The 27,158-nt window shown below is 45.2% G+C and overlaps 1 protein-coding gene across 1 annotated transcript; it reads left to right on the top strand.

Moving 5' to 3' along the window:
- Window positions 1-4,586: 4,586 nt before the first annotated feature.
- Window positions 4,587-22,567, top strand: LOC125008921 (leucine-rich repeat-containing protein 52-like). Its single transcript, XM_047586327.1, has 2 exons — window positions 4,587-6,021; window positions 17,646-22,567. Exons 1-2 carry the CDS (start codon window positions 5,373-5,375, stop codon window positions 17,990-17,992), a joined length of 996 nt encoding a protein of 331 aa, XP_047442283.1. The 5' UTR covers window positions 4,587-5,372; the 3' UTR covers window positions 17,993-22,567.
- The last annotated feature ends 4,591 nt before the right edge of the window (window positions 22,568-27,158 follow it).

Raw genomic sequence — 27,158 nt, 5'->3', positions numbered from 1 at the left:
TCCCGCAGGGAAAATTTTTGTCCAAAATAAAACAAGAACGAGAACGAAGTAGAAGTGAAAATACACCGATCAGCCACAACATTAAAACCAGTTACAAGAGAAATAAATAACACCGACCATCTTGCGACAACGAAATGTTCTGCTGGGAAAACTTTTGGACCTGCCATTCATTCATGTGGATGTTACTTAGACAGCTGTTACATGGAGCCTGACACAGGTACACACACACAAAAAAAGTTTAGGAACAAGGCAAAAAAAAAAATGATGAAAAACAACATAACATCCTGTCTGCCAGACACCACAGGACACCCTCAGAAGGCCCATGTCCATTCCCTGATGAGTCACAACTGTTTTGAAAGCCCAAAGGAGACCAGAAGAATCAGAATCAGTTAAACCTTAGTTATCCATGAGGGGCAATTAGGAGGGCATAAATAAAGTTCATGCAATATAAGGAAGGTGGTCATAATGTTAAGACCGAAATTGGACCAGATACCGTATTTTTGCAAGTGCACGCGAAGGACTTGGGGGACGCTGTTACGTGAACACCGCTAAAGTGCACAGAAGTAGAGTGAAGTGGATTAATATTCTGTGCTGACGCTGCAGATCCGACAGCATTAAACTTCCCGGCAGAACCACCCCTTCTAAATGTGACGAATGCACATATTAAGTTAATGATACTCTATATTTTCTTCGCGACAACGCTGCAGGACAAGTGAGGTGAGCACCAAAGTCAGACGGAAAGCCTGTCAACGTGCCACTGACTCGCAGGCGCTTTCACGTTCCTTCGTCACAGTGGCACCGAGCCCACGCGCTCCACCCCGATGCCTTGCACACTGTGTGACGTGTGCTTTTTTCTTCTCTTTGTGCTAAAAGAAATACACGGCTCGCCTGTTTGTGATTCATAAAGGTGTTTTCAGTAGCAATAGTTTTGCTGGAGGTTGAGAGCCACAGATGAAGTAGAAAAGTTGAGTGGCGGATTGGTGGTTTAGGCCCTTTCGCTGGAATGTAAACTTATTTTTTAACATACATACTTTAATACAGGATTACTGTATTAAGTTTAAATTAATGCTCCGCTCTCAGCACTACACAAAACAAACTCTCTCCTGTATTTTGTATTTCCCATTACTCTCCTTTGCAGCCATAACTGAGCTGGTACAGCTGTAAACAAATACCATATTCACATGCTGCATCTCCTTGTGTTTAATCTCCTCTAACCCCGGAGCACACACCCACAGATCCAGCACCAAGTACAGAGGCAGTCAAGATGACTGATAGATGATCGTAGTCTTGGTTCAATTACATTAGAATGATGGAGTTGGTTACGTGCTGAAAAAAAAGAAGCCCGAGACTTAGAGCCTGAGAGATGTGACGAGATGGGAGAAGAGTTACGGTGATATCGAGCCACGTGGAGGAAAAGGAGAGAGGAGTTATGGCTACGCGCTGAAGGGGTGTATGGGGATAGAGCTCAGCTCGCACTCAGTTTATTCTGCAACTTTCGAAAAAAAAAGCTCCAGTTGTCAGTGTTAAAGCCTGCGATCGAGTAAGAACGCGAAGCGATGGGTGTGAAGTAAAGGTGAGTGACACCTCTAATGGCTGAGGTGGCCCTCTCCTCGGGTTAGGGATCAGATGTGCTGTCTGGTCGTTGACAGCTGACACGGAACGCACTTATTAAAAAGTAAAGATGTTTCACTGCTGGAGGACACACACACACAAACACAAGAGCATCCACGCAGGCAGGCATGACAAAACCCACTACTCTCACTTGACCATTAGACGTCATGTGCTACATCACAAACTAACACGTGACAAATAAAAACTTAAGTCTCTCTGCAAACCAGCGTCATTTGCAGGAGTCTGGGAGAAAAGCTACATTAATGATTCTGATGGGCAGACTTAACCGAGGCAGTTATCTGCGAACACGATCCAGCAGGGCCATTTAGCCGGCAAGGCCACGACAGCGGGAGCAGACGGACCCAACGAAACCGACACTGATCGAACGGGCTCATTTTTCTCCGGGCTGATCTCTACTCTGTGGAGCTTCACATCAGTGACGATATATCAGACTGAAGCAGCTCTGAAATGAAAAGACATTGGAGTGTAACGTTTTATAGCTTCCACGTTAACTCTTATTAATGAGTCCGCTTGTGTCTCCCCACCACGGGTTGATTGTCGGCGGCCTCGTTTACATGGACGACGTTCAACACCAATAATTCATGTCAGAGAGATGACAACTTAAATGTTTACATGGTGGCTGGATAATGTGAACCGATGAGAAATGTGTGTTCACTTGCTCCAAAACATTAACCACAATATGACTTTCTTTTTTGACATGCATAAAGTGGTGTGTGTATATATATATACTGATCAGCCATAACATTATGATCACCTTCCTAACACTGTGTAGGTCTCCCTTGTGCCACTAAAACAGTTGTGACTCATCAGAGAATGGCCTTCTGAGAGTGTCATTGCTGTGGGGGTGGGTGCTACATGTCTTTTTGCCCACATCATGACATGAAGCAGGTTGTTGTCTTGGTACGTATCATGTTTCTGTTTCTCGTACCATCATAGTATGTTTTTATGGTTAGTTGACTTTAATGTCTTCCCATTGAACAGATTATCAAAGGTCTACACCCCTCCTCTCAATCCGATCGCTAGGATTGCTGGGATGCTATTCTGATTAATATACCAGTGTCTCTGGAAATGTAATCAGTTCAGCTGAAGACCTCCCACAGTGTTTCATGTGAGCACTTTTTTAGACACAAAAAGACTGTGATCTAATTCACAACATAAAACACATTTTCTTCTAATTTTCTACCAGGGTGATCATCTACTAAGCCATCACGGTGATTCATCCATCTACAGCCACTTACAGCAGTCCTGAGGCCAGACTGCAAGGCTCGACTTTAAAAGAGTAGTTGAGTAATACTGTGCGGTTCTCCAGTTTATTGCAGATGGATGCGTTAGATGCTTTGCAAGCCCATTTTCTCCGGAGTCGCACGGAGGCAATTTGTTTTTGAGTACCATTTTTTATAAATCACCTTAATCCTTTTTTCTTTCTTTGCTTTTTATGAGATTTAGACTTAACTGAATCATTTGACCTATTGGGAAATACATGTATTGGCTTTCTTGTGGAGCGTTTGATCAATACAATTTGTCATAGTGAATACTCCACATAAGCAGAAAGAAGTCGGTTAGCTTAGCTTACCACAGGACCGGATGCCACAAAGCTGGAAATAGTTATATAAACCTCTGAATAATGTCATTTGTGCAACTTTTAAACAACGACACAATATGTTCATCCGTCAGCTTTAGAGGTGTGGGTTTTTATGTCGCTCTAAGGTAACTGGCTGTACCCTTCAGACATAAGAGTGATATTGATCTTTTCATCTAACCCTTGACAGGAAAACCAGATACGTATTTCCCAATATGCTCAACAGTGCCTTAAGGAAAACAAGATTAAGTTGTTTATTTGTTGTGTTGAAAATGCCACTCGGAGGCGAATGACCTGTGTGAGACATGAAAGAGGCTTGAAACGCATCACACAAAAAGCGTGCCTAGTAGTCAGTGTTTCACCTCGTCACTGGCTTACAATCAGCCACAACATTAAAACCACTTACAAAGTGAATAACTTTGATCCTCTCGTTCCGGTGTTCAGCTTGGTTTTGGTTCTGGCATTCATGTGGGTGTTACCACCCAAGTGATAATACCCACCCTCTCCCACTCCATAGCAACGACGCTCCACAACAGTGGTAGCCACACAGTACCCGGACAGACAAGCCACATCAAAAAGAAAGTCCTCAGGAACAGCTGAAAAAACTTGAAAAATGGCCCAAGGTGTTGAGCCGACTTCCTAACTCCACAAATACCAAACTGACTGAGTAACTGCAGAATGTGCTTGAAGCCTGATCCACAGACGCCCCTCCCCTCAACCCACTGGACCCAAAGCCTCACACTGCCAGAGACAGACACTGCAGGACACCCTCAGAAGGTGTTACGGTTCTCATCATTGCATTTCTGTGTACAATAGGGCTGATTTTAATTATGCTCTACGATTAACATGTTGGCTGTACCACATTATTTGGCACTGCGTTAGGCCCGTAACTTTCTCCCATGCACCCACCATCTGCTTGTGTTTCTTTAAACGACAGCAAGGAGCTCAGTGGTGGCAGTCAACATCCTGCCAGCCTCCCTCCGAAAAAAACACAAAAGAGAGGCCGCTCATTGTGTGACTTCACTGTCTTCCTAAATTCAAATGTGTCTAAGCCAATAACATAAATAAAAAATAAATAATAAAAAAAAAAACTGAGCACACACAATCCACGTTGATTATGTTGTCAACAAGCAGCTGTGGGAACATAATGAGGAGAAATGGCCACCGGACCACATGAGATAAGGCCTGTTAAATCGGCGCATAGTCAAGAGGCTGCTGCTTATGATTGAATTGTGTTTTTATGCACACACACACACACACACACACACACACACACGCACGCACGCGCGCACACACGTGGAGAGAGGAGGCGCGTCTTTCTCTCATTTGTTTCTCTTGCCGGTCAGACGGTTTGCGCTCTAGACGTCTGGTTTTCTCAAGAGGGCACACACGACACAAACAGTTATTTCTTTAGTGTGCGTGGAGCTGCAGTGTGAGCGCGAATGGAGCGTGAGGGAGGGAGGGCGCGCAGAGCGAGAGAACATCACTACAGCGCAGCAGAGCCACAGTCACACCGGACTGTCTGAGCGGAGTGGAGGGACGCACTATCCATTGCGCTCCGGAGGGTGATGAAGACGAACTGTCTGCCACACGTCAAACCCAGGCACACTGAGACAAACACGGGCAAGGATATATGTGTGAGTGAAGTGCGCCTCAGATTAGAAGATTTGCCGGACTCTAAATCTAAGATTCAATCATATTTATTTTATTTTTTGCGCAAGTCATGGCATTTATTTGGAAACTAAAGAAACAATGCACTCTGTTGGAGACAGGAGAGGCTGATTAAAGATGAGACACCGAGCGGGTGACCGACAGCGTTCAGCTATTCTGTGGTTTTCTCAGGTGAGACAAAGTCCATTAAGCTGCACGAGTCACCCACGGAGCGACGAGCGTCTCTCGGTCACCTTCTGAAAATGATGTCTTGTGGCGATGTGAGCGGCGCGCCAGCGTGCGTGTGACTGACTGACCGTTAGTCTTTCTGAGAGAGGAAGAGAGGCTGGATATAAACAGCAGCCAGGATTTTGGGCAGCGACAGTCAGACACCCAGAGCAGCCATCCCTCCTCTCTCCCAGCTCCTCAGACCCATGCAGGATGCCCGGAGAGCGCCCGGGAGTCCTGGTCCAGCTCAGCCCGAGTTCATGACGCTCTGGGCGGCCTCGTCATGCGTCTCCTGCCCGAGCCCAGTGCCCAGTCCCTCCGGCTCCTCTTCCTCTTTATCTTCGTGATGGGGGTGGCCCCTTCGCCGGCTCTCACGGCCGGCTGCCCCGACAGATGCGTGTGCGACGACCAGCTGGTGGTCCAGTGCGCCGGGCAGGATCTCACCCTGTTCCCCAATGACCTGCCCCTGGCCACCCGGCAGCTCATCATTTCTAACAACCGCATCGGGGACCTACCTGCGCTGCAGCTCAACTACCTGTCCGACCTGGTCTATCTGGATTGTAGTAACAACTCTCTGACAGAAATATTTGAGTCCACATTCGGGAACTTGCGGAAACTCGCGTATCTGGACCTGTCCTTCAACACCCTGCTGCAGATCGAGGACCGGACTTTCGGGCCCCTGGCGTCCCTGGTGATGCTCCGGTTGACGGATAACCCGAGTCTGGGGGAGATCCACCCGGATGCCTTCGCGGAGAACATTGCTTTGCAGGTGCTGGATGTGAGCCGGAACAACCTGACGAGCCTCAACATCAGCACCCTGATCGCCCTGCCAGCTCTCAGGTCTCTGGGGCTCAGCGGCAACCCCTGGAGCTGCGACTGTGACACGGAGGACCTCTGCCTTTGGGTGCAAATAGAGGGATTCAAGTTCCAAGGTGAGCATGGTTGGCCCGTTTATTTCCAGTCCTCACACATACAAAAAAAAACGATTTTAAACAGGATGATTTACTTTTAAAGTGACTTCTGTTTCTGACAATTGTAGCTCAGAATGGAATAAAATCAAGTCCTACTTTCAACCTTTTATAAACCATTTGTCCCAGACAAGTTCAGTGAGTCGGGCATCATTCAGGTGGTCTCTTGAGGGTTTGTCTGTGAAAGCTCCTTTATTTGCCCCCTTTTCAAATAAAGTTTATGAGCCAAGGACGCTCAAAGATCTTAATTTGTTACGGTCACATCATCTCATTTAGATAATTAGATTGTGGGCGTGTGGTCAATTTATTCCCTGATGGTGGGCCACTCATGGAGCTGCTGCCCTTTATTTTGAGGGTATGTATTCAAACACATGCTCCCTCCATTTTTGCACAGATGCAGGGTCAGGTGCAGGATCTCTCTCTCTCTCCCCCCTCTCCTTCTTAAAAGCACACACACATGCACTAGAGCTAATGGTTTGACCTCAGAGTCAGAGCAATCTGAAGATTTTGTTCCCTTGCTCCTCTCTGCAACACAGTCCGTTTAAGCTGCCCTTTGCGTCTCAATAATATCTCAGGTTTATGCCGACAAATGAGCAGACGTGTTTCAGTTACCAGGAAAGTGGCAGCCACCTCCACTGTCAGTAACTTAAACGTTGGAGCGTTTGAACTAGAGTGATCTGAGGAATGACCGAAAATGGGGCTTGTGACCTTCACAGAAAGGACCAGGTCTGACGATTTTTGTGCATGAGTTAGGCCGCGTTGTGTCGATGTCCCTGTCCTGAAGTTGACGTTCATCCCATCAGCGTCGCCGAGTCCTGAAGGCTGAGATAACGCTGAGAGGATGATTGTGCCTATTTCTAACACAGCGTGCACCAGGGTGTGCTGCCGCTCTCATTGCCATACGCTTTGGCCCTTCGGTCCAGATGGTTAATGATGGTGCTCAAAAAAGCTGGACTCCCATGCTGCCACTATAAGGACAGCGCATAGATGTGTGGAGTGTGTGTGTGTGTGTGAGAGAGAGAGAGAATGACTCACCCCACTTGAGTGTGAGTCAGTGTGTGATCAGCAGCTGGGGGGAGCCCCAAGGCTGGGACGTCTTGGAAACAGGAGTGAGATTAACGGACATGTAGAGTGAGAGGAAGCCTGCTTGAAGACAGCGGGTCCCTGCTGTCCACCTCCACTTTCGCTGAATTAGTGCACTCGCTCATTGTCACACACGAGACACATCTCTGCAACAAAATCAGAGCGCACATTGCAGCAGGAGGGCTTTTGAATTGTGAGTGACACAACCCAACACCCACGGCTCAGCAGCCATCATAAACACGCACACCTGCACAGGTTTAAATCACAGCTAATAATGATGAGATTACAGCTGCTGGTCATTACACTACACTTTACAAGATGTGGCCAGTGGAGTCTGGACTTGTTTCGTCCAGGGAGACACACACTCTATAGCATATGGACGTGGCACTGATAAACAAACAGCGTAACCAGTTTAACGAAGTGAACGAGGTCAAGTGAGCTTGTTTGTGTGTGTTTGTGTGTTAGATTATACACCGTGTGTCTGTGTTCTTGAATGCCTTGTGATCTGGCTCCAGGGCTGTGAGTCTAACTCACAGAGATTCCAGCTGTCGCTACCTCTCACTGTGAAGATGAATCAGGTGCATGCCAGTGTGTATGTTTATGTTCACCGTCCTCACACAGTAACTCATTCATATTGCTGCAGATGGCGTAGGTTCTAACTGATAACTGATTGTTTTCTTATAGTTTTAGTTTCTGTTACAGTTTTTCTGCTTTTTTTTTGTTAGTATATTCACCTGTCTGTGTTTGTGTTAGTCATTGAGCCACTGGAGAGAGCACCGTGGTCACAAGATCAATGTCAGGAGGCTCTTGGTGTGGATGGTTTATGTTTCCTCTGGTCCAAACCAGGACAGACTTTCAGGCTCTCGAACAAACAAACTAAATATACCTATTTATAATGAGACAGGAGAAGGAAGTAAAACCTGAAAAGAGAAACACTGAGTAACAGATGATAAGTGATCCAAGTCTGTTCTCTTCAGCTCTGTGAGCCATTTTTGTGTCTTTCAGCTTTCTGTTTTAGTTTGACGGCCCCCAACTCCGATTTTTTGATTCACTCTCACTGCTCTCATCGGCCTTGTTTCAAGCTACACAATAATAAGAACAAACAAAGTTAGAAACAACGACATGTTAGAAGCTAAACAGTTGATAATTTCATTCAGGAGTTGATGGCGACCAAAACTGAGCTAAAAGGAATACTGAACTTACATTTGTTGACAATAAGAACTTATGTTGCTCCGTCGCTCAGTGTGTAAATAGAAATAGTTACCAATAAAACCACAGAATGTCAGATTGTCTGAGTTTAGGGTTTTATGAGTTGGCCAGAGGCAAAACTGAAGCCTGTAGCATTAAGAACGACAAAACCAACGTTAAGAAAAAGAAAACAAATCAACTAAACTCTGCTGTAGTTTATAATGCAGGCAAAAGTGCCCAGCCTATATCAACTTATACGGCACCAGAAATAACGTTGCATTAATGAAACATTAACAGACACGTGTGTGAATTCTTACCTGACATTGCAAACCATTTCACAGAACACATTAGTTTCTAGGACTGTTTCTGTTCTGCTAATTGTTCTTATGTCAGAGTTTGTGGATTAATGCAGAGCTCTAGTTGCACTGAGCTACAGACAGTTGAAATGGAACTGTGATGACAATACATTAAAAAAATTATTATTTTTTTGGGTGAGCACCTTTTTTCTTGTTATAATGGAATTTCAGGTTGTTGAACAACCCTGTACACTCCATGTAGGTTGATTATTACAAGGGCCTCAGCTAAATACACGCAGTGTAAGTGACTTGTCCTGCTCTGGGCTGGCAGAGTTTTGGGTGCTATGGCTGCACTGTTGGGGAAAGTATTTCTGGCTGCTCGTCCGTGCCCTGGACAGCTCACCGGACTGGGGCAAAGAGCCAAAGTGGAGGAGCAAGAGTTAAAAATTCATAAAAAGAGAACGGAGAAACAGAGGTCAGCAGGTTCACAGAAAGGCAGAGTAACGGAAAGAAGGGAGGTTTTCAAAGTAATTGGATTCTATTTCCTTCGATAAATGTTAATCTTAGATTACTTTCGAGATGAGATTAAAAATGAAAAGGACGAAATAAAAAAACTGATCGAGTGCAGAAAAACAATTGAGGACAAAAAAAAAAAGATTAAATGAGACAGAAATGATAGGGGAAGAGAGAAAAACTCAAGGAGTCACCGGTCGCCTGTGCCCCAGATCTGTCACTCAAATCCATTAAAACATTCATTATGACAAGGAGGCATCGATTCAATTTAATACAGGTAGATGATACATTATTAATCAGCTGGAACCATTCCTCAGACCCATCTGGTGCAACGAGAAGCATATCAAATTCTGCTGGTCTGCTCATGTAGCGTAGCCAGTATATATTTTTATGTCTCTGCGCTTTTCGCGGCCTGAGACCAAGATTGAAGTGATGCTTGTGTGGGTGTGTTTGTGAAGCGATCACCTTACGCACAGAGGGGAGACAGCTCAGGTGTGTGAGTTTGTGTGCATGACTGTGCGTATATGTATACATGCGGCCGTGTGTGTATGTCAGCCAATACGCAAGCCAAGAAAATAAAATTGGAAAAGAGAGTGGCCAGTGTCAAGATGACAGAGCAAAACTCAGAGGGACATTAAAGAAGACTGGAACAGGGTGATAAAGGCCGAAGGGGAGACACGAAGGGAGAATGAATGCAAACGTCCCAGAGTGGAAAGTGGGAGGCAATAAAGAGACTGATAAGACTGGTTTGATAGAGGGAAGAGGGGAGAGAACGAGAGCTGTTGCTATCTGACCTTCACTCACTCTCTCTCTCTGTCTCCGCGCTCATCCTTCACCAGAGGAAGAAGGGATCGTATGGAGAAACGATGGAAAGGAGGCTGGTGGTAATCTGACTAATGCCGTATTTGAGAGGAGTGTGAAGGCGTGTGTTATTCAGCCCTAGTGGATGTGATGGAGAAAAGGTCAGCTATTCTTAGCCTCCGCCAACCCTGGTAAGATGCGTTTAGCTGGATAAACGGTGAGGTGTTCGAGCTTTGATGAGAGAGGAGGGGCCTCAACAAGTCGTCTTACTCTTCGCTTCATAAGCTTCTGGTTTTGGAAATTCAAAAATCAGAGCAATTCTAGGCACTTTAATGCGTAAGACAAAAGGGAAGTCAAACTCTCCAACGCCTGATAAGTCATGATCATAAAAATACTATGACATGGTCCCATATCAAGACTGAAAATTGTACATCTTGCTATGACCTATAATGCAAATAATAAATGCATAAACACATTTATCTAACATCCAACATTTCTAGTGTCGCATTACAACGTCTTTTGATCCACATTCATTCACTTGTGAGCTGTGAGCTTTTATATAATGATGCTCACAAATAGTCCATTTGGAGTTGTAAATCAGTCATTACAAACCGTGTGAGGAATGGCAGTTTGTGAATGAGACTCAGTTTAATTTTGTCTGACGTCGCATCAGAGTATAATAGTGAAGTTTCATGTAATGTGAACGTAGGCAGTGAGCCACTGTGTCATTTTTGGTGACACATTTTGTTTTGTTTTGTTTCGCTTTATGAAAGAAATACAATTCAGTTCCCTTTAAATCAAATAAAAGGTACAGTTTAGGAGAACTTAAGGGTCTCTAGTATTTTCTTACATTTACTCAGCTGGTGTATAATGCTGGTATGAAACAGAAAAAAACTATTAGCAGCAAAATCAGATATTAAGTTACATCAGTATTGCAGGTAAAACAAGATAAATGTCAGCAGCATCCCAGAACTCAGTAGCATTCATATTGATGACAGCATCAATATAATTAAATCCTCCTGGGTCCAATCTGCTGCACACAGCTTTGGCGCCTTAATTCTACATGCAGGTGTATTTGAGACACAAATGAAAACATCCTTCTAAAAGATCAAAGTCTTTCTGTCCCTGATTTGAGCACAAAGACCTGCTTCCACCTGAAGGTTAAAGGTCAAGACGATCTATAGCAGCTGTAGCTAATTTAAGGAGCTAATTAAAAGTTCAACTTGTTTGATTGTATATTAATCTCCTTGCATGGCTGTGTATAAGGTATCTAAAACATGTTTTGTGGTCAGGCAGTTACGCTTAGTTAACTCTGTGAGTATTAGGGGATGCTTGCAGCTTCCAGCCTCCCCCTCCGTATGAGTCCACGACCATACTGATTGCTTTGGCATAATTAATCTGCTTATAAATAGCTCCGCTCCCAGTTCACAGGATGGGCTCTCTGCCCCGCTGGTTAATACCTTACAGCTTTGATCATATGCGTATAATGGGAACTTACTGTACACATGCATGTGTTTGAAAGGCAGAAACAGAATCTGCGTCTGGGTCCCCTTTAAATCGCCGGGTTGTATGATTTCGCCGCTCATTGCTCTTTAGTGCATGAGAGTCAGAGACAAAGGGGACGAGTGGAGTCGGAGGAGAACAGAGTGAAGTTCATAAAAGAGTCAACAATGTTTTTCAGCAGCACCTCGGGGCCCCTCCTCCAGGGACCCAGCGATCCCTCTCCTCTGTCAGCCGCGAGCCTGGAAACCATCCAGCTCAAGATTCGACACAGAGACTATATCACTTAACTACTCACTTACGACCTATGATTACAGATATATGTGCTCACATAAACACTACCGTTCACTGGAGACCTTTGGTGTGCATTCTCTTTGAATAAACATCCCCATTCACAATTTGTGGAAAGCTCTGCTTGATCCGTGTGTTTAGTGTTAGATAACCGAGGCGCTGCGTGTGTATTCCTCTGATTGCCGCTGTTTATTTCCTTTCAGGACTATTTTTATTCTTAAAGCCGCCGGTCTGAAGTGTATCTCTGAGCCGCAGGGCTTTGTGCCCGGTCAGCGGCACACTCCCTTGCAGTGGGTCATTCTGACACCGCCGACCACCACCCTGGTATTATTATCATACGGGGGTGACATCATGCCATGCGCTGCAGAAACAGCACAGAGAGGACGGGCAGATGACCACCATGCTCTGTTTCCCGTCCAGCTGTCAGTGGAGAAGAGAAGACAGAGACGGAAGTGACATCTTACCAGCCGTAGTATCACAAAGACTGACCACGGGCCGCGATGAATCATTCGCTGCAAAGATTAATGTTGCGTGATTCAGGCCGGACGACGACAGGGCACAGTGTTTGCCACCCCGTGTCCATCTCGTGCTGCAGGACCGTTCCGCTAGAGCCAGTTTAGCGCGGAGAAATGTGGAAACTGCAGTGCAGCAAGCATGCAAAAACAGGGAATTCTCTGCAGTAAATCTCCCGAAACTGTGAATGGTTGTTTGTCTGCGTGTTAACCCTGCAACGGACTGGCGACCAGTCCAGGGCGTACCCCGCCTTTTGCCCGATGACAGCTGGGAGAGGCTCCAGCCCCCCCGCCCCCACCGCAACCCTCTAGAGGACAAGCGGTTATAGAAGATGAGAATGAGAACTCTCCTGAAACCGCTGGATTTAGACAGAACGTTCAGGCTTCACTCTGCAGGAACAAAGAGGACACACACATCTCTTTGTCGCTCTCTCACGCACTTAACCTGAAAATGTCCAGGCGCTTCCTGGTAGCGCAAAATAATAAAACTGGACACATTCAAATAAACAGCAACAATAAAAAGCCTGCATCTTTAACGTAGACACTGTAATCAACTGGGACTGGGGTCTCCAGTTCCTAAAATACTGGACTGTAAAAGAGGAGTTTAATGCTTTTAACAGAATTTAATAAAAGTGACAATGCATATATTAGTGGAGACAAGACTCGGCAGAAGAAATAGGAAGTGTGAAAAACAGGGACAACCACTTAAAATGTCAAGGGCAATCTGCCAGAGTGATGTCTGAGTGGTTTCCTTAGCTGAGTGATGGGATGAGTGAGAAAACACTGAGTGACAAAGAAACAGACGGTGACGAGAAGCGGACTGAGTCATCCCGGCTGCCACCTTTTCCTGTGTTCTCCAGTTATGCTCATATTACCTTCTCTTATCTCTGATCATAGGAGGCAGCCATGGACGGTTGCTAAAAGGCAGCTGCAAATGTTGAGGAGGAATATATTTGTAGTTGTGGTTTCGTAGAATTCTTCGCTCCCCTGTGGTTGGTAGACAAAGCAACCACACTGACCCAGTCCAAATTGGAGTGCTTTATTTATTGTGTGCCAATATCAGGGCACCAGCTTGTCGGATTTAGTAGAGTATGGTCCTTTTAGAACCAGTGGCCCACGCTTCAGTGTGAAAATGTGATCTGTTTTCCAGAGATCGTATCGAGGTATAAAGGCCTCATTTTAAGATAACAAAAACAGTCCTTCATAGTTACATGTTATTATACACTAGCGTAGTGAGTATTAAAACTATATTCCATCTCTGCTGATTGATCATTTTAATCATTTAACTTCTGATCACACGTATTTATTTGACTGCTTAATTCAACAGTTACAGCCATAGTGGGTCTGATGACCGGTGCCTTGCTAATGCTAGCTGAATATTGCTAAAAGTCTTGAGTCTGTTTATCGACCGCCTGTCTCCACTTATTTTTAATTGTTGTATTGTGCTCTTCTTAGCATTGTCTCAGTTGAGGACACGGTTGCTGCCATTCAGCAACAGTTTAAATAGTATATTTGGGAAGATTCTAGACTGAAGATTGCTTCTTGCTCGGAGAAGAAATAACCCTCGCGTTGCCTTCGTAACCACGCAACTTTCGTCCTCCTGGGTCCAAACTGACCTGGTTTGTTTGTGTGTAGAAAGCCTAAAAATAAAATGTATCACCTACATGTCTTTTCATAATCCAGGGAGAGTAGACTACATTTATAACAAATGATGACATATGGAAACATTCGAGTATATGGTTAAATCCATATCCACACAGCTCCATAGCAACAGGTACAGGAGGATGCAATACTATGACCTTACAGTCCCAGGGCTGCTTGTCCATAGTAAAGTACTATCCAGTGCTGAAGGGCAGGTTTTAGTTCAGTTCTGTGAAGCTACTTGGATGAGTATCAAAACATCTTCAAGAAAACAAGTTCAGTGCCTTCGTTTTAGCTGTTTTTTGATCTGCCATCACCTGGATGATCTTTACAGACACGCGTTTTAAACTGAGACTACACCTGCCAAATCCTGCTCGGATGCTGTTTTGTCTTGGCATGCATTTCTTTGAAAGGTGACCAGGCAACCAGGAACTGTGAACAGAGTCTGAAATGTTCCAAGGTTTGTGAAACAGTGACCGAAGAAGGAGTACAAACAAGTCTTAAATTCCCTCAGGGACCAGTCTATTGTTGTTGTGTGTGTGTTTGTTCAACCACTGATCGTACCTCACTGTTCCAGCATCCGGTTACAAAAGTAGCTCTGCAAGCAAGAGCAGACAACAACTCACTGCGCACGCACACACACACACACACACACACACACACACACACACACACACACACACACACACACACACACACACACAGACACACACACAAGCACAGGAAAAAATCCTCACACCTGCCTAGAGGCAGTGACACAGTTGAGATTAGCTAGACAACTCAGACCGTCACAGGTGGTGACAGAGGACCAGAAAAGTAACTGGAGAGCAGAATAAGGATATTCACTGTCAGTCAGGTTTTCCAACATATGAAAGATTAAATAACATTGCACAGTCATCAAAGGGCGGATAAAAGTAGTTAATAATCATAAAATAAAACCATGAATGATGCGTTCATCATTTGTGGCAGCTTAAGATAAAAACTGTAGCAGCAATACACAATAAAATCTGCAGTATATACAAGAAAAAGCACAGCACTCAAATGAATGTAATTAGTAGAGAGGTCAGTGAAAGTGGCATTGATGTAGAACAGTAAACTCGTATGGCATAGCAGCATTATATATGTAAACGACTGTGTCACAGGACGAGGGGAAAGAAACAATAATTAAGAAATGTATCCATAAATGTGCAAATTTGTCAAAAGAGTGCAGGTGGACTAGGGAATAGACACAACAGCCTACAAAGGACAGGCTGAAGGTGTGAGGGACTGAACAGCTTGAGGGTACAAGCCGTTTTTCAGTCTGTTGGTTCTGGATTTGATAACTCTTTATCTTGTACCAGAAGCCAGTGTGGTGAACAGTCTATTTCTCGGGTGGGTATGGCTCCTGGAAAGGGTGGTCCGAAATGGTGCAGCTCATTTTCACAATAAAACAACGTTCCCAGTAACATTTTCTCCTCTTGATGAGCAAACTCGATGACTCCCGGCCTCGGAGGATTCCCTTGAAATAAGCGACACCTATTAGTGTTTTCATCCAGCAAAATCAGCCCTTCTGTTAGTGGAGAAAAAATCTTTAAAGTATGCAGGTAAAACAAGGAAAAAAGACCTGAATCTAGATGCTCCACCACTTTTACGTTTTGATAAATGTTTTCCCCACAAAAGAAAAGCACATTCATTTGAATACCTCCGTGATCTGTCACTTCCTTTGAGATAACAATGCCTGTGTGCGATTGTGTGCAGCTCTGGCTGAGCATGTTGCGCACCCCTCTCCTAAGATGCCATGCAGATTTTTTTGCCAGGCTTTTAATGCGATCAGCCTCAGATAGAATGTTATTTTGTTACTTTTTGCACACGAGGGACAGAAAGGAGAGAGAAACAGATTCAAGGACAGGGGGAATGTAAAATAACAGTTTGGGGGAAGGCTCTGTATGTCCTTTTTCAAAGAGACACTCAAAACTTGGGTAAGAGAGAAAGTGTCATATGTGTTTCTTGGTTCATCCTCAGCTGATCTGTACCATAATGCTGGCACACCACAGATCACTAATATATAAGTGACATAAGGTTCAACGCTCTCTGTTTGGAAGGGAATGTTTTTCAAATGGCTGCAGAAAGCCACGTGGCAGCTATTATGTAACAAATAAAAAGTCCTAATCCAATACTTGGACGCAACTTCTCAAGCTTGAGACAGAGCCCCCCCTTCCCCCACCCACCCGCAGGTGAGGAGATCAATGTTTGTATTGATCAAAAACCTTATCAGGCCTCTGCAGATGTGTCGCTGAAACGCTCGGCAGGATTAAAACACAGAGGTTTCCGAATGTTTAGGTTTTAATCCTCACAGACATTCGCTATCTAATCATCTGACTAATCTGCCTCGTACGTACCTTGGGTTTAAATTTGACATGAGAGGAATAAAACACTTAGTTACGGTCGGGGTCGGTTGGTGTTTGTAAGCCAATCACAGCAAAACTCCTGCTGCTCTTTCCTTTAAAACCGGCGCGGCCCCTGCCTCTGCAAAGACCTGGCAAGTAGTCTGAGAAGTATAGATCATTTCACTGACCATTCTTGCCATCCCTCCCCTCATTTCTCATTTCCATGCTCAGACCTTTGGCTTTATTGGTAGGTGACGGCGGTTTAATTACCATTGTTAATCCATCAGAGGACAGGACTGCAGCCAGATAGCGGCTCCCATCTTCACGCTCCCTCTACGATACGGGGATGTGAGGATGCAAATATTTCCAAATTGCTCGCTCCGCCTGTGCATCTGTTGGCCCTTTTCTCCATCGGTCTCTGTTTTATGGCGCTATCTTTCTTCCCGCTCACTCTCTCCTTCTCCGCTTCCTATCTTTAAAAGAAAAGTGCGGCCCGTCTCGTCTGTCTCTTTTTGGCTCTCTCTCATTGTTCCCAGCTCCTGCCCTTTCTGGAGAGTACAGATGCAATTAAACATGCAGGAAAGATGGGGAGGGAGGAAGCATGGGAATTAGCATCAACTGATAGAGAGCTGACTGTACTCTTGCGCTCGTCTTGCTTCTGATCACATTAATAGATGCATACAGAGCGAGTCCCCCCCCCACCCTTCACCTTTTCTCCTTTTAACATTCTTCCTTCATGCTAATTGATACGCACGAGGCATCTGTACAGTATATGCTACAAAGAAAAAAAAACGCTGGTCCATGGTCGACCCCAACCTTTGAACTCTCCTGTCTCCCGTCTGTGCGGTCGACAGCCGCTCCGGCCGATTATCATATTCCTCATTACGAACGGCAGATGTTTTCCCAGGGAAAACACTCATCTCCTTATCTTTCCTCTGCTGCAGTGATTTGTTACTCTACAACTGCTTGCGCGAGGGGGTGGGAAGGACAATGTGTCAGGGGCTTGCAGTCAAGTCTCGTCACCTTTCCCGGCTTGTGTGCAGCATAGTAATGTTTCCATCCACCAAAGACCCATGTTACTCAGAGGAAATCTGCTCCCTGCCTCTCGGGATTCTTTATCGCAAAGGTTATCGCTGCTTTGTTAGCGGTTATTTGCTTTGTGTGTGTTTATGTGTTTTGGCTTTTGATGGTTGCACTACGTTTTCTCTTGGCTAATTGCATTTCCCCTCCCTTTTCTCTCCTGATACTCTACCTTTTGTCCTCCACCATATACTGATTATTCACCGCCACCTCATTTTTTTTTTACATTTCATCATTTCGTAATTAATCTTCCTTCTCGTCACCCACTTATTTTCTCTTTCTCCTCCCTTCATCCTTCCTCTCTACCTCACCTCCAGACGAGGGTCAGACGGTTTGCAACAGCCCCGCGGAGCTGGCGGGCCAGCGGCTGGCGGAGGTCGGCATGCAGCTGCGGGCAGACTGCCACCAAGGCCTGGGCTACTGGGACTACCTCTTCTTCATCGCCATCGGCTTCGTCATCTTCTCGGCCGGCACGGTCTCGGCCTGGGTGATGGGCGTGCTCATGGTGCTGTACGAGCGCTACACCAAGCGGAAGAGCGAGGAGCAGGACAGCGACGATGAGGACGATAGGGGAGGGATGAGCGGAGGCGGATGTGGAGGTGGAGGTGGAGGTGGAGGCAACCAGGGGAACGGGGATCTGAGCAAGCCGGGCATGCAGGTGTGACAGGCCGAGGTGAAACGACACGAGGCTGAACAACACGGGAGAAAAGAAACGAGGAACCAGATGTGACGAGAGGAGTGTGAGACCAAAGGCTCTCTTATGAACTAAGATCTGCCCGTCTCCCTTTGTTACAGATTTTAGATATTGCAATATGCTCCTTAACATATTGGAAAGTGAGTGAGTGTGCGAGTGAGTGTCTGCAAGAGAGAGACAGGCAGAGACAGCAATATGGAAGAATATGCCTTCACTTCAGGAGAACAGAATGACCTCTGAGATTATTGAGAGCAATAACCCCACAAACACACTCATTCACTGTACCACTCTGCACAGATAGTCTACGGAGCCACTGGTATCGCTGAGTGTACCTGCATACGATGTTAAGTCCTCTGTAAGAGATGGCTATCACAACAAGTGATGTGTGAGGGACACATTCAAACGCATGCAGTACATCCACACAAAAACACAGAGGAAGGTAACGGGGGGGGGGGGGGTCACAAAGAGGGTGATGCCTTATCTCTGGTACAGTGGAAAGGGGAAACAAGTATGTTTCAGTATTTAAATGTGATTTTCCTTTATGCCTTAAGGCAACTCACTTGAAGCAGTCCTCGTTGTCTTTTACAGGCAGAATCTGTAGACAGACGGCGAAAACACACCCCGGGTAAAGGCAGTGATAAAATGACGTGAATGTCCAAACAAAGGAGGAGGAGTCGCATGACTGTGGAGCGATGGGGAGCAAACCCACAGGGAAAGTCCGAGCAGAAGATTCCAACATAGTTTGAAAGATCAGCAAATGTTTCACTATAGCGCGTTGACCTCAAGGATACAAACGAATGAATTTATGCAATAAGTTCTGAATGTAAACATAGCTGTCCTCGTCGACAAGAAAACTCCACAGGGTACCTTTAAAAAAGAACTTAACACCACCTGAAAAATCTTGTTTGTGCTGGTGCGTGTAAGCTTCATAAATGTGACGTGACAACGAGACATCGCCGTTGTGTCACCGTTTCAGACTTGTGACCACACGTGAGGACAACCATTAGTGTTTCAGTTTCCAGTAGCGCACGTGTGGAATGTGGACATTTATTAGCCAGGCTACCTGATATTGACACAAAAAATGTGTCAGAACGATGGCGGGCAACGGTCACTGAAGAACGATCAACCATGAAGACTGGCTGCCTCACATTGTGCCCCTGTCTGGGCCAAAAAGTTGCGCTTGAACACACGGCAAAGACTTCAACCGCAACATGTACATTCTTTGTAAGAGGAAATAACTCTCCGTACCAGCAGGTGTCAGTAGTCTGTGTTCATCATTCAAAACAAATTCATGGAAGAATATCTAATATGTCCTGTATATCTGCAGATATACAGGACAAAGCAAATCCTAAAGCATGAATTCTGCTGATTTCATTCCAGACTAGTTTTGTCACGAGTTTCAATTCTCGTCCTCTGAACAGACCATCATAGGTAACTCTCTCACAGAAAGGCTCCGTCTCAAATTGACTAGTGAGTCCACTAGTGTGAAAACTAGGGCCACAGGTGCTCACCGACAGCCCAAGATGGCCAACAGTCCACCATCAGCTTATTGTGTCATGGCCCTTAGGACTGGAGATGAGTATCAGACTCAAGAATTGATCATTTTACATCAGCCCGAAGAGACGCTTCATGGTGAATTGTCCTAATGAAGTGTCATAATGACATTCATTATTTACATTGTTTGGACAGTTGGTCTCTGGCTTCTCCTTCTGGATGACATCCCACAGATTACGAAACACAGTTTGCCACTATTGGTTGTGACAACCCTGTCTGACATCTGTCTCGTGGAGTCACTGCAATTGTTTCTGACTAGTTAATCGCCTAATCTGATACAGTGCCTGTGTTATGAGGCCTATTGTGGAGTCTGTATCTTGCATTAGTCAGTTGAGATAAGCAGTCTGTGGAGCAAACTCTGTAGAAGAAGAGGATGCAACAACATGGCCCAATTAGAAAAGCGCAACTTGTTAAGGATGTGACACACCGAGTTGTTGTTGGCTGTTTGTCAGTGTTGGGCTGTCGGTCTGTCTCCGTCCTTGCCTCCAGTTGTTGGATCCCTATCGTCAGTTTTTCGGCTCTCTGATTGGCTGTTCAGCTCAGCTCAAAGGGATGGAATTAGACAAAAAAGCAAACATATTCATCCAATCTTAACACTGAAACACAAACAATTTGACAACAATATGATCTTCAAGAGTGAATAAACTCTAGATCTGACTGATCATCATGATTCAGGAGAGGCCGGCGCTGTAAGACAGTTTGTAGTTCTTCCTAGATTCCTAGTCTCCTAGCTAACAGTAGCTGTTTGAATCAGGGATACAGACCACCACTAAAATGTGATTTCCGTGTGTTAGAAACTGGCTGCTGTGTTTGCGATGTGTTCAGGAGCAACTTTTCAAGTCTTCATCGCCACTAGTTCTGTAACATCTGCTTGGTGTGTCCGTACCTTTAAACGAACGAAAACATTACGGGCAATGTGATGGAAACATACCATTTGTTTTTATTTTGTGAATTTACTGTCTCATCGATCCGCACAAATCCGATGTTTTCGTTTGCTGTCATTCTTCATGCCCGCGCTGGAGCGGAAGCTTCACTGGACGGGCAACTTACATAGTTTGTGTGGGTCCTTTAAATGTGTTTCCATGCCATTCCAGATTTTCCATTTCAGCCAAGAAGCCTCACAGAAAAACAACGGGATGATGAAACCTGATGATATCTGCTTTGTCTGCTTTTCAGCCTGGTGTTAAGTCACTCTTAAAGGGCATTCCACTGTTAAAAACAGGCAGAAGAAGTCTACCTATAGTGACACTAAGTGACTCCATCATATCTTGTGTGTACTTCACGTTTCCGCGTGCATATGATTTACTTCTCTGTGAGCAGTAGCTGCTCTGTGTGGTCTTCACGCTGCTGTAGTTGTAGTTGGAGTAGTAGAAGTGGGGCAGGTTCGTGGTGGCTGCACACGAAGGCAACGTCAGGGCGATGGAATCATGCGCATATTTAATGATGACTCTACGTTACTTGGTTGACCCCATGTTGCGATGCACATACAGGCCGCAGCATGTAACCCAGTGTGCCAGTGTGAAAGTGGGCCTCTGGAGTAGTCGTAGCAGCGCGTGTGTTCATGTATGAGTGGCAGTGTGTGTCTAAGTGGGGCAGATCACTGAGCATCTACGTTAGCGGCGCGGCTGAGTGATTCATGAGCACAGACCGATCCAAGCCCTTCCTCCTACATCCTGCTCATCTTCCGCCGTGTCTGTCACAGGAAGGAAGGGAAGTTAGAGATGATTAACAACAAACCCGGGACGGACGGTGGAGAAAGATTGGGGTCACCATTAGAAGCTGGAACTCTTCCTGACAGCTGTACTTAGCTGCTTTATAGACAGACTGACTGATAGTCGGGTTTTTCTTCGTGATCTGAGCTGAGCGGATCCGAATGCACCGAATGAATGGGTTAAATGATAACTCTCCAGAGGACTTGGCAACGTGTGTGTGTGTGTGTGTGTGTGTGTGTGTGTGTGTGTGTGTGTGTGTAACCCTGTGTGTTTGTGCATGTGTGCATGTTTGTTGTTTTTCGTGTGGCTAGCTTTATGATCGCGACATTAAACGTTAATACAGATGCAGCAGACAACCATTTTTTAATTTGAAACGTGAGGTTATTCCGTCACGCTGGAGGCTGCATGGGGACATCTTCACCGGCACGCACATCGTCACTCAAACGCAGGAACAGGTTCACGCACGCACGCACACACACACAAACACACACACACACACACACACACACACACACACACACACACACAGACAGACTCGCCCACATGCGCAATAAATCTCAAGGGCACAGCTAAAGTCAGAGCCGCGGGCCCGAGGACATTAACACTCCTGTTTTGGTTTCTCTTCCATGCATCACTACATCCTCTTATCCTCCCCTCACTCCACAATCTGACGCTGTCATCAGCTTTCACACAATGCACAAACACCACACACACACACACACACCTGGACCTATAATTTATCTGCTAAATCTTTAGGCTGTCATTATGGGATCATTTATTCAAAGGGGAGCTTAGAGGGAAGAGCGGCGGCTTTAAAGGACCTGCAGATGGCTGCCGTTTGTCCTTCTTATGTTACATCACATTCATAAAAAGACATTTGACCTACAGTGAGTGTGACCTCACAGCTACATACCTGAACGTGTACTTAAACACAACACTTCCCCTTTTCGGGGTGCGCAGCTATATCGCTGGGCTTAGTGTCATTTTTTTTTGTGCCGCTGACAAATTTAGAGCCATTCAGCAGACAGAAAATGTGAGTCCTTTATCAGCAGTAGGTCAGAGGGCATGGGAGTCAGTAAGTGTGCCAAAAGGATGAAGGGTGTGTGTGTGTGTGTGTGTGTGTTCGTGTGGCGCTCTGCTGTCACGGGACAGAGTATAAATATCACTGATCTAAGAAGAAGAGGGCCTGTGTTGGTGCACACATGTAGGCAGCTCGATCTGGAGGCGTCACTGCAGCTCTTGTGTTCACACTGGAAGAAAAGCGTACGGTTTCGAGGATGAGGAGTTCTAAAGTAACCAGTTGCTGTTGCTTGAGTCAGCGTGGTGTTCTGGATGTGGCTGATCTGAGAAAGTCATGAATGAGAGAGAGAGGGCCGATTTGTAACTTCTGCCCTCTATATCGTGTGCGTTCGTGGGTTTGTATGTGAGAGAGAGACAGAGAAAGAGTGTGTGTGTGTTTGTGTGTGTGTGCGTGTGCTTGGTACATTGAAAACATCATTAGCCCGCTGATTAGAAAACAGGTTCGCTGTGATGGCTCACTGTTAAAGCTGCAGATGTCCTCGAAGGCAACACTCACCGTATGTTCGCGCGTGCGCGTGTTTATGTTTCCAATGTGGGATTCCTGACACAGCTGCTGATATAAAGAGTATTATGTCTTTTCTTTCGTTGTTTCCTTTTTGATTTTTCTTTTGTTTTGTACGTCATGACTCATGAGCAATAAAGAACTTAAGGATGAAGGATGGAGGAAATTTAGTTTTCTAAGACTTTACTTGTTAATACTGAAAACGTGACTTGAATTCTTGAGCTGTAATACAACGGGAATTCCTATGTGAATAAAAACTACTCCGTTCCATATTGTAAGACTTTTTATACCACAAATACAGTTTTCTCACACACATAATCCTCAAGGTTCGCATCAGTCAAACCTCTAGTTTATTACTGGCATTTGAACACAAATATCAGTTAAAAAACAGAGATGAGGCATAACATCATGACCACTTAACATTAACCATCTTGTGACAATACAATGTTCTGCTGGGAAACCTAGACCAGACCAGGCACCCCCACCCCATAGCAATGACACAGCCTGACACAGACACACACACAAAAATGGTTTAGGAACAACTCAAAAAAACGTGAAAAACAGAAACATATTACAGTCTAATAATTATGTAAACATCCGATCCAGTTTCTCTCTGAATAATTATATTTGTCCGTGCACATTTGAGTGACATTAGCAAGTTCCAATAACAGTTAGAAAACATACACAAACATGGAAGCAGTGTAAGGCGTCAACTTTGAAAAGAGTGGACCCTCAAAAATGGCGCTTCCTCTTTTTCATCTTCTTCTTTGGAACAAATCCTTTGTTAAATCAGTTTTGGAAAATAAAGTTCAACCACTTTGAGCATGTCAGAAAAGTTCTGCTCTGAAGTCTTATCAGTTTATGTTATTAGGGCCCGTGTGAACAGTGAATTTGGATCGGGATCATTTCAGTCAGGCTGGAGAAACAATGTAGATGTAAACAAAGCCGGTGTTTCCTGTTCAATTCAACTAAAACTAACTGGAGTCCAACCAAATGTTTCCTGCATTTCACATTAAGATGCTTCACCTAGCGCATCCAACACCTGGGATCATCTCTAGCGAAAGCAGCAAATATTATGGACTCATTCCTCTGCTAGAAGAAACACATTTCATCCGTTCAACAGAGTAGTTGCTCAAGTAGTGTGGAACCGACGTTACCGCGGTAACCACGTGTGTCACCGAAATAGACCTAAATATGACCATGCACGACCGAAGTAGACTTAAATTGTGAAGATCATAACGAAGTGGTGACGTCGGATTGTGATACCTAGTCTGTCCCTGCTATGTGTGTGTGTGTGTGTTTTTGCTGCCGTGGTCTGCTGGAGCCCATTTTCAAAGATAACCTCCACAGTGTGAGGCACGGCAATCTTGGAGAAGTGAAATCATTCTCACATAAACCCCAGTAATACTTGGGCCCAGCTCCATTTCCTACATATTGGACACAGTCCGTTTGTGATGCGTGGCTATAGATTGCTCATAGATTGCACCCCGGCGCACAAACACGCCACAAACGCGCACACAAACGCACACAAACGCACACATTGCACCGGGACAGGGGCTTAGAGCAGGAAGCCGAGGCTCACAGATGACTTCAGCGAATGCACGTATGAATGTTTCCTCTCCCCTCCCTCGCCTGACCACTTTTCTTTCTCCTCTTTAACCGGCCTCACATCCCCTCACCTCCCACCTGCTTGGCTCACAGCGCTCCACCCTTCCACTTTCCCTTCCTTTCCACTCCCTCCCTCCTCCTTTCGCTAGGGTTGCGCTGCCAACTGCTCAGCCGCTCGTTCACACCACTGGCAGAGAGCGAGCTCTAATCCTTCACACGGCCCTCGAAACTCTGCCTGCTGGATCTTACGGCTTTGCGAAAGCTTCCCGTGAGGCAGGCAGCAAGGAGTGAAGGCAGACAAGTGGACGCAGAGAGGCTGACAGGCTCGCAGACGGACAGACAGAAAGGGAAAACATACATTCGTAAGAACATAAAACCCCAGAAGGGCAACACAAAGAGCCAAAACATTTCTTTTTTTTTTTTTTGTTCACGCAACCATTAATATGTGTGTGTGTGGGAGTGGGCGTGCGTTCAGTCTGATGTGATCCCGTTATTTCTCTGAGGGCGATTTTAGAGCGTGACCATGAAGCACAGAGACCATCTAATGCAATAAGTCAATAATACATCGTATCAGTGCACTCACTCACAGCACAACACAGCCTTCCAGGGAAATAGATGGAAAAAGATAGAATTTTGTCCGTTCTTCTCTGTTTGAAAGTTTTAACATTCTCCCTCACATCCCCCCTGTACTCACCGCTGACGGCAGCGCCGCAGGGAGCAACGTTTGTTGAAAGGATAGTGGTCCTCATTTCTAAAAAAAATTACGTGTGGAATATTAAAATACGGCCCGAGAGCGGTGGAGAGTCAAAATAAGCTGCCGTGTGTGCAACACTTTCAGCGTAACCCTACTTTGAGATTGTAAAAAACACACATATACACACACACCCCTCCGCTTGCTCGCCCTTGAATGCATAAAGAGGAGCCTGAGAAGAGAGAGCGATACAGCATGAAGGAAAACACAAGTATAAAGGATACTTTTCTGGCTTTAACAGGAAATTCCCCTCACGTTTCCACCCAGTCCCAGGAACTTTTTTCAAGGGACTAACGGGTTCCTTCAGACTGTTCTATTTCCACCATCCGAAGACTAATTTTAGTTGTACTACCCCGTGCAGTTTTTTGTTGATGAGTTAAGTAATTTCCTCATAACTTAATTTGGGCTGTAACATACTGATTGCCTCCAATGGTTCCCAGTTCCTGGAAAAAGTTCCTGCAATGGAGACACAACCATTATTGTGGCTAGTCTGTCGTGCTGGATGTAGATTCTGGAAATCTGACTGATATCACAGCAAGTGGGACAACGTAGTGTTTAATGTGTAATGTAGAATTTCACACAAAAAAAAAACAAAAAAAAAAACGGTTAGCATGACTCAGAATAGCCACGGTCATGAGGATAAGGGTTGCTGAAAATACTGCAATTTTCTATTAACGCTGATCATCGTACAAATGAAAAGGAACTTAGAGATAATGAGAAGCTCTGAAAAACATGACCCTCTGTCAGTAGATGGCGCGTGCACTGTGCGTGAAACGGGGCCGGTCATTAGGTGCTGAAATGGAGAAACTAATCATCGTTGGTAGCTATAATGAGGCAGATGATGAGCCAGAACTAGTCAAAGTTCTTGGTCGTGTTCTAAGCTGTGGTTTAAGATGTTTCAAAAAAAAAAGTTGACCAAGCCTTTTAGAGCACACACAGGTCAGAGGTCAGGAGAGGGTTAGAGACAGATGTTACTACACATTACAGACGCACCATAGAAGAACATGCACAGCACTTAGTAGCACCTGGGGGTCTCTGACCCACATTACATAGGGTTTATGCACACACGCACACTTACTTAATTACTAGCCTGCAATCTGACTAGCGTTCCTCGTTCCAGTCTTTCATATTTGCCCTCACAAACACACAAACATCATCGTATGAATCTAAGCAGAACTTTCCTCTGTATGACTGGCGGCTCCAGCTATTTAATACTGCAGTAACTTATATTAAGTAACATTTCATCTTTTACTTGGAATTAAAACAATAGACTGAAGTTTAACCAACGTCTGTCTTTCATTCGGGTTTCTTGTTTTGTTCCGTTTTGTTTTTAAGTATGGGTCTTTCCTGTCTTCTGTGTCCTACAGTGATGTGAAAAAAAGTACATTTACTATGTCAGCATATCTGTGTGGAAGGAGGTCAGAGAGGTGATTGATTTAGCCTCTGCACCAACGCCCTGGCACTGGAGACGAGAGCGACTGAGAGGCACCGAGAGGTGGGAGAGGACCGGCAAATGCACAATGCTGCACCTGCAACCACAAACAACTCCCGTCAGCTCCCAAATACCCTCTCTTTCGCCATTATATATGGCTTTGTTACAACCTCCTCAGTTCCCTCTGTCCCGGCGCTTCTCCCTTCCTTCTGCTGTTTGTTCTTATTTCTTTTCCACTCCGGCTCTCTCTCCTTATTTGTCTGTGCTCTCCTTTGCTCTACCTCCATCCCTTATCTCCCCTTGTCTTTTTGGCAGGAACAGTGGTTTTATTATCCAGCGTCACCTCTGCCAGGATGGGTCAGATACTGCAGTGGAGCCGTCTTCACTTGGCACATGCCTTAAGGAGAGGGCTGGATGAAAGAGACATGGCTGAGGGAGGAAGACAGGGTAACACGCAGGTCCATCTGCTAATCACAACGTCGGTATGAAGTTTCAGC

This window comes from Mugil cephalus, chromosome 6, assembly GCF_022458985.1.
Source record: "Mugil cephalus isolate CIBA_MC_2020 chromosome 6, CIBA_Mcephalus_1.1, whole genome shotgun sequence".
Taxonomy (NCBI): domain Eukaryota; kingdom Metazoa; phylum Chordata; class Actinopteri; order Mugiliformes; family Mugilidae; genus Mugil; species Mugil cephalus.
This window is presented reverse-complemented; position numbering and strand designations above follow the sequence as displayed.